Genomic DNA, 15,362 nt, shown 5'->3' with positions numbered 1-15,362 from the left:
TGTGTGTGTTGGTGGGAAGAGTGCTAACAGCATTCCTCTAGCATTCGGTCCAGAGGGCTCAACAGAAGTGCCCAAATTCAAGGGTATGTGTACACTCCCACTGCCTCTGCTCTGCCATGTTCAATGCAGCATCTAAGACGTGGCAGGAAGGAATACAGCTCTGAATCTCTCCCACGTGTGCAAACAGCAGAATAGATCAGTTGCTTTCTCTAAAGAGCTAGTAATGAGCATGCATCTACACACCTAAGAAATCTGGCTGGATAAAACTCTAAGGCAGAATGTCCCCTGCAGTCTCCAAGTGATACTGCTACACACCAGCTTCCTACTGAACCTGAGATAACTCTCATCTTAAGGAACTGGTAATAGTGGGACAGTGATGGGTCAACTGTTTCACTTCCCTTTTTAACGCAAAAGGCTGTTGTAACTCAGGAAATCAAAGTCCAAGTATGGCCAAGAGTAAACATAGCAAGTACTGCAGAAAATAGTTGCAGAAGGTACTTTAAGATGTACTCTCTATGCTATCATGAAAAGAATAGAAAATGACAACACAAAGGAGAGGAAGAAAGGGAGAGTGCTTATGCAGTCCTTCAGTGCTTTTTATAATGGGAGAAAAAATTTCTCCTTAACAGTTCTCCATTTAATAGAATATTCTGCATTTGACCCTAGAGCTATAGTTCATGATTCTACATAATACTATGCATGCAAAGCTATAAATTATTATTTTATCTTAACAATACTCTGTTCCTTTCTGTAACTAGACTGGTATTCTGTTTTCTGCTAAAAGCCACAGCGATGCTTAATTTCAGAGTAGCAAACTTAGACAAAAGACAAACAAATTAATTTACTGCAAATGGCTTGAGAAAGTAGAAGAATATTTAGAACACATCTTTTTCAGATTGACTTTAGACTATATGACACAGAATAGAGAGGTGACAAAGCTTAAGGAATTATAGCACAGGAAGCTAGTAGAATAAAGGTGGTACCTTGGTTATCTGTAAACACATTTGCTACAATGCATTTTTGATCTTTCAACCTGGGGTTGGACCGAGAAGGTGTATTGCACTGCATCATATGGAGGCTGCTTCATATTGGCAGCATCTGAAAACACCATTGAGTTCACGGCACCGGTTCTTAGATTCCTGCGCCATATGGTACCCTGATCTCTACCAGAGACCTACACAGCCCTATGGGCCTGTTCCTCCAATAATCTCTTTAAAGTTTATTCAAATTCATAGTGATATGGCTGCATAGGAGTCTGGCAGAGAGTCAAAAGATTGGCCAAAGCTGGCAAACCCAGCAAGCAGTCAAAACAAAAACCTGGCAATCTGCCAAGATCAGGGCTTGACATAAAGGCAGAAGTGCATGTCCAGTGCCTCCCATCCACACTTTTAGTCAAATCAATCCAGTGCTTCATAGCAGCGCTACATATAGTTGAATCATACTGACTGTGCTTAGAAGAATCTTAACAATTAACTCAACAGCTTTTAATCAGTATGTTTTGTTTCCAGAGAAGTACTTACAAAAAGCCCAAAGTGCCTGATACCTGTCACTGATATCATTTGATACTGAAGAACAAACCATCAGAAGTAATGTTTTTGATAGCTTTTGTTTGGACTGTATGTATTTCTCTTGGCCATAAACACTGACACATGAAATTACCCACAGCAAAATAGGTGTTGGCAATTGAAATAATGTTTTAATTACCTGCTTGAATATGTATAGCGGCATCAGTTCTTCTGTTCCTTATTTCCTTGTACTTCCTGCGAGCTTCATATCCTCTCCAGGCTAAAAATATAAAACCATGTGCTGGAAATTACATTTATTTAAGGAAGTGCTACAGAGTCTACAGAGTCAGAGATGTGCTGAAACTTTCATCCCTCCTGCCATAACCACCCCCAATACCCTTCCCCACCCACCCAGATGTTGAACTCTGGGTTCACGACTGCAGTATTCACATCCCCACAACTTCAAACACTGCTTCACTCGTCCAAATTTTAATTGTCACCATGTGCTTACTGATGTCCTAACCCAAAAGGCAAAGGTGCATGATCATGTCAGCACAAGAACTCCCCTCCTCACACAGCTCCCTAAATTCGATATAAGGAAGCCTGCTAAATTACTGATAATCAACCTCTCAGGCCCACCCCACGACGTATGTTATCTGGAATTCTGGTATACGTGGAGGGGGGGAGGGCACGCTACTGCATTTCATTTATGTGCTGCACGCTAGTGTAAACATACCTAACAATATTTTCATTTTGTGCACAGGCATCACATCCAAAATACCAAAATATTTAAATAAAGACATTACCACATACTAAGATGACACCTTAGAAGTAAATCAATAATATTTGCATCAATAGCTGGAGAGAAAAGCACCTCCGGTTATTTTGATTTCATAATAAACTATGACGAATGAATAAATAATGTATATGCAATTTCACAGCTTGAAATGCAAAGACACTCAATGAAATAGGGAATGCGAACACTTACCTGACTGTATGGTAGCAGCACTATTTTCTCTTTTCTCTTTGACTTTCTTGTACCTCCTTGCTCCAAGCCATCCCTTGATATAGGCTTGCATGACCACCACCCTCCCTATAACTTCTCGCAGGAACAAATTTAACTGCTCTATATGGTAATACTTTAGAAAAACCTGAAATGGAACAAAAAAAAATCAGTATTACATGCAGGCAGTAAATAACCTCTTGCATTCTGCCTTTTCATTAGTCTTATGAGAGCCTATTTTAGGACATTGTTGCTGAGAAAACTGGTAAAATACTGGTTGCTGATATAAGAGCAATCTTGTGAATCAAATACTTGCTCTCAGTGTGCTTGTGGAATTTCATTATTGCACTGATTATAATCACCCTATTGCAAAATAAACCACATATTTACCCCCTTTACAAAGTAAATTGGCCAGGAGGATATTTTCAGGTATCAACAATTTTGAAATATAGCCTTTCTTGACAGTGGGAAGAGAAATCCTGGGTTGAATTTGTTTTTAGACATAATATTGTCTAACAGCATTCTGCTTCAGGAGGCAAATCCTATGGGTGCTTACATACACTTTATCTGGGTCTTGAGCAGGAAAATTCTCCTTGTTTTTCCTTTGTGCACTGTAAAACAACTCAAGATACTGTATAACATCCTTTTTACAGAAGTTATCCACTCCATTTTAAACCATGAAGAAAGGCTCTTGACAGAGCCAGAAGGATTTCACCTGAAACGCCACAAATGGATAATGTACTAACCAGGCTCGCAGGATGGGCCAGAGTGTGAAGTTTCAGTCATGCCATGATTAAGAGCAGGAGGAACTTCAGTGAGGCACTACCAGAGCAGGTACTGACAGATGTACTGTCCTTATCATGGCAGCCACGTGCAGAATGCATTTTGGGGAGGTACCTAATGCACCCCTTCTCTTGCAGCACTAACTCAGCTAGCTTGGGAGGGCACCTCCATAACCTGGAAGGCTAACTGGAGCAAATTCCTTGCTCTTTTTTTCATTCATGCAGTACTTTTCAAACCACTATTAGACATGTTTTGCTAAAAGGATACTATCCTTGAGAAAATGTTAGCACTCTCTACCTTGGTTTTCCCAAGAATCCAGTTGTCTAGTTTAGATTTCTCCAAAATGGCAAGACAGTTTTCTCTGCTACCAAGCGGAGTCTCGTGTGCCTTGAATGCAAGGTAATAATACCTGCAAAACCAAATGACAAAGAAAGAATTGACTTAACAATCAATATGTACTTTCACTACTCTTCTTTAGCTCAGAGCTGCATCTCTAGAACTCATAGGCCAAATTCTCCCTTATACTCAGTCCTCTTCGTAAATCATGACACAGCTGTCATGAATGCACATTTGAGCATATACATGACATAGGAAAATAAGTGGTACCATAGTGGTGACAAGAATCTGCTGCATTCTAGAAATCCCCAGTAGGTGTAATCGTCTATAAAGGTCTTTCACAAACCAGTGCAACTTAGGAAACACCCAAAGTTGCTCTGAATTTTTCAGGCAAACGAGTGAATGAATGATAGGGAGGAGACGGAAAAATGCTAGAAATCAGAGTAATAGAAAGGAAGACAAAAATAAAACCTTTTGCATAACATCTCTAAAATAAGCATGCCATCTACAGAACTGCATAACATACTTTGGCACAGTTACATCTCACTGCAAGTCTGCAAGTTCTGTTGAATAAGCAGGTGCTCCCTGAGGTGTTCAATGGACCTTTACAGATTTCTGAGTGGGAGAAAAATCACATACTAGCACCAAAGAAAGAGAAAAGCACCAAAAGTAAGTTATTCATGACCTGATGCCTGTTTCTTATGAGAAATGCCAAAAAAGGCATTTCAGAATCTTTCAATATTTTAGCTACTGGTATTGGTCATTTTTCACAAAGAAATATAAATGGCCTTGACATTCTTTGAGAAGCATAAATCCACATAAGAAGTCCAAGGCTCCTGAGCTTGTAATAAGATCACTCCCATCAATGGAACTCAGGGGAGCATCCCATTTTCAGTATGCCTAATAGAAAGACTGATGATTCTCAATCGGTGAAGATAAAGGCTGGCACTAGGAGGGTAGGCAGTACAGTGATACAGTGATACTGACTGATTATTGAAGCTGAAAGGCTGCCACTGTGTGTGAAGAATAAAGATTAGTTTACAGTAAAAACAACTCTCATCTCAATCTCAATTTACAGACAGCAAGATGCTTAGACTCCATGAATATCCACCTGTGTTTCACACCTCCAGAAGAGGTAATATATGTGCATAATTAAAACAATTGGTATTGCTATCATATCGGCAAGGATTTTCTCAGTGCTGATGGTTAAACAGAACTAGCAGCTATTTAAAAAAAAAAACAAGTGAATTACTCCTCATATGAATGTAATAATTTTCTTTACTCTCAAGGATTTCTGTGGTTATGATTAGGTTTGTAAGTCATTAGCCATGATGTCTTTTTTCTGTTTGATTGGGATAAACAATTAATTGGAACGATTATGATCAATTTTAGTGGCCTTTGAAGCAGGCCCATAGTAAACAACATTGACTTTTCTTTTGTCCATATTCCCTTGCAAAGAACAGTCCCCAACAATTATGTGAAGTAACATTATTGTGCAAATAATTAATGAAAAAGGGATACAAACATGTTTGAACTGAATTAAGAATGAATGGACCAATCCCTACCTGTAAAGCCACCATGCATTAATGAAGAATGGTTTTATAGTATTTAAGTAACTCTACCTGCAAATAGTTACGTTAAGTAACAGCAAGAACATATGCCAGTTAGTTTACAAATTTAAGGTTATTTTAGCACAAGTACACTGTTAGATGGTAGCAACTGCCACCTCAGCTCTCATTTATGAACTGCCATGTGTTGTCTTGGTCTTTAATGAGTTATACTTCTACAGGTGCTACTCTATTTACGTTGTGTTTGAGAGGAACTGGCAGGTTGAGCAAACCATTCTCCTAATTATTAGCATGGGGAAGAGCCATCAGATGTTCTTTAAAACATAAAGAGAAGAATCCGACCAGTGAACCTCAAAGACAGATTCCTCTGTAGCCACATAGAGGCAAGAAAATATCCCACCTCATATTGAAGAAAATATGGAGAAGCAATTACAAAGAATGGAATAGCGCAAGACTTTTTTTTTTTTAATCAGGAGAATGTGATTTTCAAATATTAATTCCAGTTACTCTCTAGATACTAGCTCCAGTTGTCACAAGAAAGAAAAAAGAACCACTAAAATAGTCAATAAAGATCAAAAGCGAACAAAATGATGTCTGAAGGCAGAAGCACTGGAATCAGTCCTGGACCAGAGACATAGATATTCACCAACTGGAGACACTGCCCACTCTGAATAATGGTAGGAGATTATGTATTACTGAGTTATTTTTAACACAGTGACTTTCTCAGTAACATGATATTGCAAATTCTTTAGTCAAGTCTTTAAAAATACTAAGAGTCATGCCATTTAGTAGGTATGGAGAAACATGGTGTATTTGAAAGAAGAAAAGTACATTTCCACCATCTTATTACTGAACTTAATGGTGCCAGTTTTCACAAGACAAACAGTATTATAAGTTGCGCTAATAAAACTCAGATTTAACAATTTCAACAGATTCTTGACAGATACATCAGGGAAGTTGCACTAATAGTAAATTGCTGTTTGCTTCAAAAGCCATTTCAGATAGCCATGTTATTTACACATGTATGTAACTTAAGCAGTTCCTTTCCTTAAAAGGAAGGAATGAATCAAGTGAGCAATAATATCAGTTTTCTCATTGTTCACACACATTTTAAGGCATGTTGTAGTTGGGAATTTTAAAAGCACAGAACAGTTTTTACAGCACTGATGCAATAAAACAGTCAAGGGGGATCTCATAATTTTTGAATCTTACTATCTTATCAATGACATTCTAATTACTGAGAAGTTGACTTCTTATTTGTGACAAATACCTGACTAAAAATTATTTTTGAACTATGCAATTTACATGCATGACTATACTGTTTTGTTTATGCCAAACTGCAATATCTTTCAAATGTAGTATCCTCTCCATTAGCTCTCTTTCATGATCTAGAATGTAGTTGCTTTTGGTACTCAGAAAAAAAAACATAAATAAAACAATACCCATTTTTCTTATCAAGTCCTGTTTTAACAATGGTTTTATAAATTTAAATTTTTCGGTCTTCTAAGAAAGCAAGCTATTCAGAATGACAGTAACTTTACAAACCTTGGGAATAACTTCAGTTTCTGTATGTAAACATACTGTCTCCCAACATTTCATAAAAAATTCCCCTAAATGGTGTTTTTCCAAATGTTTTGATTGATCCAACCACTGCACAGAAGACTCCTGTAACTGGTTAAACACACTGGGATGTCAGATTTTCAGCATCAGGTCTTCCTGTTCCTTTTCAGTTATGTCATCAAAAATAAGGCAGAAATGACTCTAGTCATCAGAAATAAGGTCTAGCAATATGAGACTGGAAATTTTTTTTTTATTATTTCTCCTCCAGAACTGCTTTTGGAGTTTGCATTTTGCACATAGATTAGTGTTCCAAAGCTCAAATCCATGTTTTTTTTTTTAAGCAAACACTTTGTTTTCTATCTGGTGCCTGTTTTCATGTCTGAATCACATAACTACAGATGCACAAGTAGTTTGACCTGATGTGCCCAGGATAACTGTATGGCAGCACAGCATGTGCCACATAGGGTCACCCAATTATTTTACATAATCTAAAATCTTTGTACAGCAATGGACCATATAGAATATTTTGGAGGAAGATAAAATGTTTCACCTTAATATATCTGGTATAAGTGTGCAAATAATGTACATGGTGAAATGGTAGAGAAAACGTCTGGGAATGCACCCAGAACTTTGGGGTATATGCAACTACAACTGTTCATTTTGATTTATTGGCCTAATTTAATGTCTATCATATTTATGTAAATCTACTGTACAGAGATCACAGAGTGATCTCTAATTACAACATTTCACTAAGAGAAGAAACCAGATACTTAATTTCAGAAAAGTAGAGCTAGAAATCACATTTGCTTCCAGATAAGATGAAAACTTCACAACTCTACTTTTTTATTTCCATATTTGCATTTGTTATTCCAGCCGAAAATGCAGTAGTCTGGAATACTTCAGTGATCTTCTATGTTAAGCCAATACTTTAATTTCTGTTTTTAAAAATAAAGTTTATGGTCCTTCATGTGTTGTTTCATAAACATGCACATATTTATGCAAAAATACATTATTTTCTTGGGTTATACATCCTGCTTGAAAATTTCCTACACCTGACACATATTAATCTACCTGTTTCCTAAAAGTACTTGACTAATCACATTCTCAGTAGCAGTAAGACTAAGTAAGAGGAAAGTAATTTCCCCTCAGAAGAACTAATTTCTCAGAGCTGATGAAACTCTGCAATTATGTATTTCTTAACTAGTGGTTCTTACACTGCACTACAAACTATCCTTCATGGACATGAATAGTGTTCCAGACAAAACATACATTAAAATGGGATTAACTGTACTTAGTAGTCATTAAGGATAAGCCAGCATTTTTTAAAAGTTGAATTTATCCCCAGATCAACAGCTGCAAAGCTAAGACATGCAGAGTTAAGGTTAAACGTTAAAGACATCCAAATATGCTAAGATATGGAAAACTTCAGAATGATGCCATGCATTAACTATCTAATTATGGCCAAGACATTTTAGTGTTGGTGGTTTTAGATTAGATAAACTGATTGTAAACAAATGGTTCAATTTCTCTCCCCTCCTTAAAGGGTGAACTGTGGAACGGTTCAATAAATAGCATTTAAACAGCACAATTAACTACTATACCAGTGTCTCTTACTAAAGTTCCCTTCACATTCCAGACTTAAAGGCAGCACGAATTCTACACAATTAACTCAAAAAAGTAATGATTAACCCTTTTTCTCTTTAAAACAAATCTTTGTACTAAAATATACTGGCCTGAAGTAGAGAATGGATAATGAAAAGCATGAGGTGCAAGAGGGCAAAATCCCTTTCTAGCCAGACCCCCAGCAATAGTAGGGAGATTCTCAACATTCCAAAAGACATTTGTTCCTTCTCAGCCCTGGAGCTGGAAAGTTTAAAAAAAACCACATGTTTTTAGCACTGAAAGAGCCATTAAATAAATTTCAAAAACTCCTAATTTGTGTTGGTTGTATCTCACCTCTTCCGGAAACTTTCACATCTGAATTCAGAAAACTAATTACATTTGACTCTATACTGAGAGTATGAATGAAAAAATGTAAATGAAAAATCATCTAAGACGCTCTTGAAATTCAGTAACAGATACCTAACACTTAGGTTGTAAATCATCAGATAAACATAGAATCAAAGAAATACTGTCAGAAAAGCATAATTTGGTCCATTCTGCATACACAATTCATAAGGGGTTAGCACTTTTAACTTCTAGAGTTTTCCTATCTTCTCTATCCTGCAACCGTTTACCAGTGTTCTGTGAATGACAAGAGTCTAGAAAGTATATGTGGAAGGTACAGTAGTTCACCATATTTAAAGTGTACAGGAACATTATACAGATCTGGTGAAATCTTAAAGTCACTGAAACAAATAACAAACATTTCCATAAACAATAGTAAAATAAAAATACGGGGTCTGTTACAATTTTGTTTTAAAAGCATGCATTTCTTTTCTCTTTAGCAAACCTGTTGATTTCTAATTTAATTCAGTGCTTCCCTGATTTTGAATAAGAAACAAGTCTATCGCCACTGGGGTTAGAAGAAAGCATGTAGTGAGGTACCATGTTTTATAGGATTTTGCAATATTTGACCAGTTTTTATTCCTAGCTCCACTCAACGCAGAATGTGACTCATTAAGGTCAATGAGGCTTTATATGGTCATGAGAAATGTAACACTGATGCTTTAGAGACTCTGTGTACCAGGTGTACCAACACTGACCTTATGCAAATTTCCACTGTGAGATTGAAAATGCAGAACCAGCCTCACTGGGATCACTGTTACGGTAATAGCACTGGTATTGCCATGAGCCTATGATCTGAGTAACATCATCTGGCTACTGTGGCGTAGGTGGCGCTTATAGGAAAAGTCTATCCTGCATCCTAATGCAGTACAAACAACTTTAATGCACAACTTAAATGGGTAGAGAAGAACAAAAAAGACAATCCTTAAATAAAACTTGTACAAAACTTCTCAACACATTCCCACGTGCTTATGAGGCACTTCAAGCATGACAGCATTTAGCACCATTAGACTCTCAAGCCCCTTATCTTTCAACCCATGGTACAGTACATGCCTGTGGTAGTGCATCCCCCCACACCTCCTGGGCTGCTCCACGATCACAGAAACTCCTGTTAAACCTTGATCTTGGTGTAATGAGTCAGGCGGTGAAGCGTCCCTTTACCATATCAGGAACTCTTCTGCAGCTGAGGTTAGGGAATGCACCAATCGTACCAGAAACTTCTGCTGCCTGGCCCAAATGGAGGACGAGAGCGGGGATAATTGTCATCCCCCGATACCCTTATCTGAGTTGTAGCTCAAGTGGAACGATACTATTGTTACCGAAACCTTCAGAGTTTTGATGGATGACTAAAGTCAATCATCTTGCAACCCTATAAACAGCGGTCCCAAGTGAGACCCTTTGAGCTCTCCTGGACCACAGCAGGCTGCGCCCAGCATCTCCCTCTGAGTGGAATGCTCCTCAGAGTTTGCAAACTTTCGAGTTTGTGATATTCGGAGGACCATCACTGACTGGCACGGGGCCTGGGCTGCAACGCTCCTCGAGGCTCAACCCTTTTGAGAAATGCCAAGACATTTGATGTGAGTATTTCACTGAATTCAAGGAGGCTTTTCAACAGGTATATCTTTGTATATTTATCTATCTTTGTATCTGTGTGCGTGTGTGTGAATTGATGGAAGTACCTGCTAGCAAATATAGTCTGCTAAAATCTTATGATCTATCTTAGGATTGTGAATGAACCTTAGATTGCTGCTAAACACATATAATCCCTTAGACATATACCATTGACCAAGTCTGGGACTAGGGGTTGATCCAGCCGGCTCTACTCTGAACTTTCTGACTCAACGGGAGGGTCTTCTTACCCTTTTTGTATTAGACATAAACCGTTGTCCAAGTCTGAGATTAAGATTGGATCCAGCCGGGTCTTCTCTTAACCTCGTGACTCAACCGGAGGGTCTTCCTTGACCTTTTCGTCCTCAGCCTCTGTATAAATCATTCCAACTCAATTCTAACACGATAGCTTGATTTTGGCTGGGATAGAGTTAATTTTCTTCCTAGGAGCTGATACAGTGCTGTTTTGGATTTAGTATGAGAATAATGTTGATAACACACTGATGTTTTAGTTGTCGCTACGTGGTGTTGCTAAATCCCCCTAGTCAAGGGCTTTTCAGCTTCCTATACTCTTTTCCTTTGTATGCTTCTTCCTTGTAGTAAGTGATAGAGTGAACCTTGCCATTGAACTCTGTTAAGTTGCGCTCTTATAAATTTCTATTAAAATCACTTTCTGTTAATACCTTCAACAGTGATTCTTTGAGCAGCCTCTAAACCACTCATTCACGATAATGCCACATTACATAAAACGTATATACAGCTGGGGGATATGTGGTGAGGACACACCTGCATACCACATCATGTCATGTGAAGCTCCAGGGGCCTGGGCACTTGGATATAGCAAGGAGCATCCCATCCAGTGGCACTTTCAGCGCAGGTCCCCACTAGAAAGCACACACCTCCCTTAGCTGCTGTGCGGTGCATGGTCACTATGCGGCCCCACAAGCCAGGCACACCTGGTTGCCTGATCAGGTTAATAACCTGTGTTTGAAACCTGGGATTCCAGCCTGAGAAAGGGGCCATGCTGCTTCACAGCAAACACTTAAGACAGACACATGATGGCATGGGGTGCGAGACAAGGCCAATGGAGATGAAGTGCCTAAGACTTGACAGGTCCACAGTGTTTACAGGGGCTGCAGATTACATTTTCCTACTTTAAGTAAAAGAATATGTATATTTATATACATAAAACAGATGGTTGTATACTTGGCTGAAGAAACATTGTGTGAATGAGTTACAATTAAGTCCTCTCCTCACCATCTGTTTTTTAACCCAATAAACTACCTCCAGGTTTGCAAGACTGAAATAATCTGTTCTACATGAAAACAGAAGACAGTAAAGAGTAACATTAGACAGAGCTTTATCTTTTGTTTACCTCCCACCTGATAAACCCTGAATGGTTCTGTTCCCTGCCTTTGATTGTTTTGTCCTCATATTTCCTGCTAAGAGTTTACAAAACAGCATTATTGAACAGGCAGATAAGAAGCACACCTATTTGTTTAATAACATCAAGGGAGAAAAATTGCTGGCTCATCCATTTTGTTCAGTTGCTCAAAAGGATCAAAATACCAATTAACTTGCTGGCTTAGAAAATCTTTGATATCCTCACATTTACTGACATTTTGAAACTCTTGTTCATACTTGCCTAATGTCTTTTTGATTATGAACAAAGAAGTGCCAATCTGTTTAGCATTTGACCTGTTTTCTCAAACATTTTTATGTATTCAACTACTTAGTTCCTAAAAACACTTGACTACTCACGATTGTAAGTCGAAGAAAAATGTTTCTTGTTCCATTGATAGCTTTTTAAAGCATTGTTCATTTTTTTTTCAAGAGTAAAACAGAATAGAATTTGTTTAAAAATAAAGCATGAACCTTCCCTCTCCTGAGCAAGAACATTCCCTCTCCTGCCCCCCATTTATATTCTGAACTCACGGAGTCTTCTATGCTGTTGGGCAAATTGCTAAATCTTCCCCCCACCACTTCCCTTGTCCTGTTGACTTTCTTTCCTGAAAGAATTACATCAAGTTGGACTAAAAACTTGGGGAGTATCTGACAAGATGTTAAACACAACTTGCCCTCATCTGCAGGAATGGAAAGCTACAGTGAGCGCTGCTTTTATTACCATTACTTTTCAAGGTTGTACTCAAATTCAGTGCACTTTTGAATGAAAAGAATCTACTGATAAGAGGAGCCTAATTTCTCCTCAATTTACACTAATTTCAGTGGAGTTAATCTTAGTTCACTTATGTGTAAATTGGATAAAAGTTAAAGTTAATAATTCTGCCTTCAGCCCCTTCAGGATCTTGCAAAGATGTGTTAGTGATCACAAAAATTAATCTCTTCCTTTGTTAAACCTACTTTAGAATATGTGACCTTATTAAAATTAGTCATGTAACACAAAAAAAAGTTGGGGGAGATCATGTCTGAAAATTAAATTGCTTTGATGGACAAATGAACACGTTAGTTATCCTTCCTGGGATATATGTCTCTAGTATTTTCCTATTACGTATTCATTTGGCATACTAATATATTATAAAGCAGAAAATGTCATAATTTTTCAGAATGAATTGATTAAGCTATGGTTTATCATTCAACATCTCTCAATGCAAGGACCCCAGATTTCCAGCCCAAATGACTGATTTACACACATAAATTTACCCAATCTCTGGGTTTTAGAAAGGCCTGTGAAACTGTTTATGTCTCTTCTTTCTCAAAAACATAATCAGGTTCTTCCCTCTAGCATCATATGAATGACTTGCTTTCAGTAGATTCATTAACTCTGTATTGTCTGGATGAGCAACCTTCAGTTCAGAAAATACCACTAAATGCTTGATTTAGCCTTTCACTACTTGTTCCTACTGTTGAGTAGTTGGTTGCTTATCGGTACTGCTTCTGCTCCATTATAATCAATCCTACAGACTGGAAAACAGTAAATTCTACACAAAAACATACTTTAAATCTAGAGGAAACCATAATGATCATATAAACATATTGTCATCATAAAGACAATAGCATTTCCTGAATCAAATTTATAACATTTTGAGATTGAGAACAGTATTAAAGCCAGTAATAGTAGCCATGACAAGGGTTCTGGTGAACAGAGTTCTGGTTATAATTCATGATATCTCCAAGATAAATGACTACGAGGCTATTATGAGGAATACTTCTAAATCTAAAGCTTTTGTATCAGTTCATTCTCAAGCATGTGCACATTCTTCATACGATGGCTGAAGGTCACTGACCTTCCAAATCCTTGTATTATCTGAGCATGATGCATAATTTCCACTTGTTGCCTTTACTGAGGGAGCCATGGGGATGGGCTTGCTACTAAATACTAAGTGCTCACTGCTGGTCTCACATTGACTTTTCTCCGTAAGAACTCAGATATCTCTTGTATATCTGATAGTCACTGCTCTCATTAGAGAATCAGACCATACATGTACAAACCAATGTTTGTAGAACTTTCTGTACTTAAACATAGAATACATTTTATTGAATGGAGTTTTAAAACAACAGCCATATTATAGAAGTCTTACCTTTTCACAAACTCTTCAAAAAGGATGCGATGAGAATACCCTTTTTGACGTATTTTGACAGTTTCCAGAATTCCAGTGTATCGTAGCTGCAGTAGAACTCTCTCATGAGAAAACGTCAGTGCTTCTCGATCATCGTTAGGTTTAATGCAGCGGATAAAGTGAGGCTGTCCAACAACCATTTTGGATAAAAGATCCATGAGGGAATACTAGTGAGGAAAATAAAAAAGATGCACACACTTGACAAAAAACTTCAATGCAACTACTCAAGCAGGAGATATGTATTTGTAAACAGTATGTAATGCTTGATTATATTTTAATCTGTAATGTTAATCTGCATCGACATGTTATTAAACTTTAAGCTTTTGGCTAAAACCCAGAACATATTAAAAGTTTTCAATTGCAAAAAAAAAATTATTATTCTAGTTCTTATTTCTTACTTCTTACACTTTTCTCTTCGTCTCTCCTTATACCACATTTCTGTAGTTGAAGAAGGCCCATATTAAAAAAAAAAAAAAAAATTGAAAAATGTCCTAACTATAATTCTACTGTAAGCACATTTGACCAATCAAAATCCCCAACAGAAGCACAAGCTTTACTGTGAAACAAACAATCACGGAAATTCACAGAAAATCATGGGGGAAGGGCTGCAAGAAGTCATCAGTTCAGTCCTCTGCCCAAAGAGAACACTAGATGTATCTGTACCATTTCAGGCACATCTCTGTTTAATCCAGTTTTCAGGATATAGAATCATAGAATCATTAAGGTTGGAAAAGACCTCTAAGATCATCGTGTCCAACCATCAACCCAACACACCATGCCCGCTACACCATGTCCCTAAGCGCCTCATCTACACGTCTTTTAAATACTTCCAGGGATGGTGACTCCACCACTTCCCTGGGCAGCCTGTTCCAAGGCCTGACCGCTCTTTCAGTAAAGAAATTTTTCCTAATGTCCAATCTAAACCTCCCTTGGCGCAACTTGAGGCCATTTCCTCTTGTCCTATCGCTTGTTACTTGGGAGAAGAGACCAACACCCACCTCGCTACAACCTCCTTTCAGGTAGTTGTAGAGCACAATGAGGTCTCCCCTCAGCCTCCTCTTCTCCAGGCTAAACAGTCCCAGTTCCCTCGGCCGCTCCTCATCAGACTTGTGCTCCAGGCCCTTCACCAGCTTCGTTGCCCTTCTCTGGACACGCTCCAGCACCTCCATGTCCTTCTTGTAGTGAGGGGCCCAAAACTGAACACAGTATTCGAGGTACGGCCTCACCAGTGCCGAGTACAGGGGCACGATCACCTCCCTAGTCCTGCTGGCCACACTGTTTCTAATACAGGCCAGGATGCTGTTGGCCTTCTTGGCCACCTGGGCACACTGCTGGCTCATGTTCAGCTGGCTGTCAACCAGCACCCCCAGGTCCTTTTCCTCCAGGCAGCTTTCCAGCCACTCTTCCCCAAGCC

General features: G+C 38.3%; 1 protein-coding gene across 1 annotated transcript in view; it reads right to left on the bottom strand.

The window, feature by feature from the left end:
• MYO3B (myosin IIIB) overlaps positions 1-15,362 on the bottom strand; it is a 188,341-nt gene that overhangs the window by 63,128 nt on the left and 109,851 nt on the right. The window contains exons 24-27 of the mRNA XM_075153187.1: positions 13,910-14,115; positions 3,589-3,700; positions 2,494-2,656; positions 1,705-1,785 (exon numbers count right to left, since the gene is read on the bottom strand). Coding sequence (XP_075009288.1) covers positions 1,705-1,785; positions 2,494-2,656; positions 3,589-3,700; positions 13,910-14,115 — 562 coding nt within the window. The remainder of the gene's footprint in view (positions 1-1,704; positions 1,786-2,493; positions 2,657-3,588; positions 3,701-13,909; positions 14,116-15,362) is intronic.

Source organism: Calonectris borealis, chromosome 6 (assembly GCF_964195595.1).
Source record: "Calonectris borealis chromosome 6, bCalBor7.hap1.2, whole genome shotgun sequence".
Classification (NCBI taxonomy): Eukaryota; Metazoa; Chordata; class Aves; order Procellariiformes; family Procellariidae; genus Calonectris; species Calonectris borealis.
The sequence above is the reverse complement of the archived record's forward strand: the minus strand, read 5'-3'. Positions and strand labels throughout refer to the sequence as shown.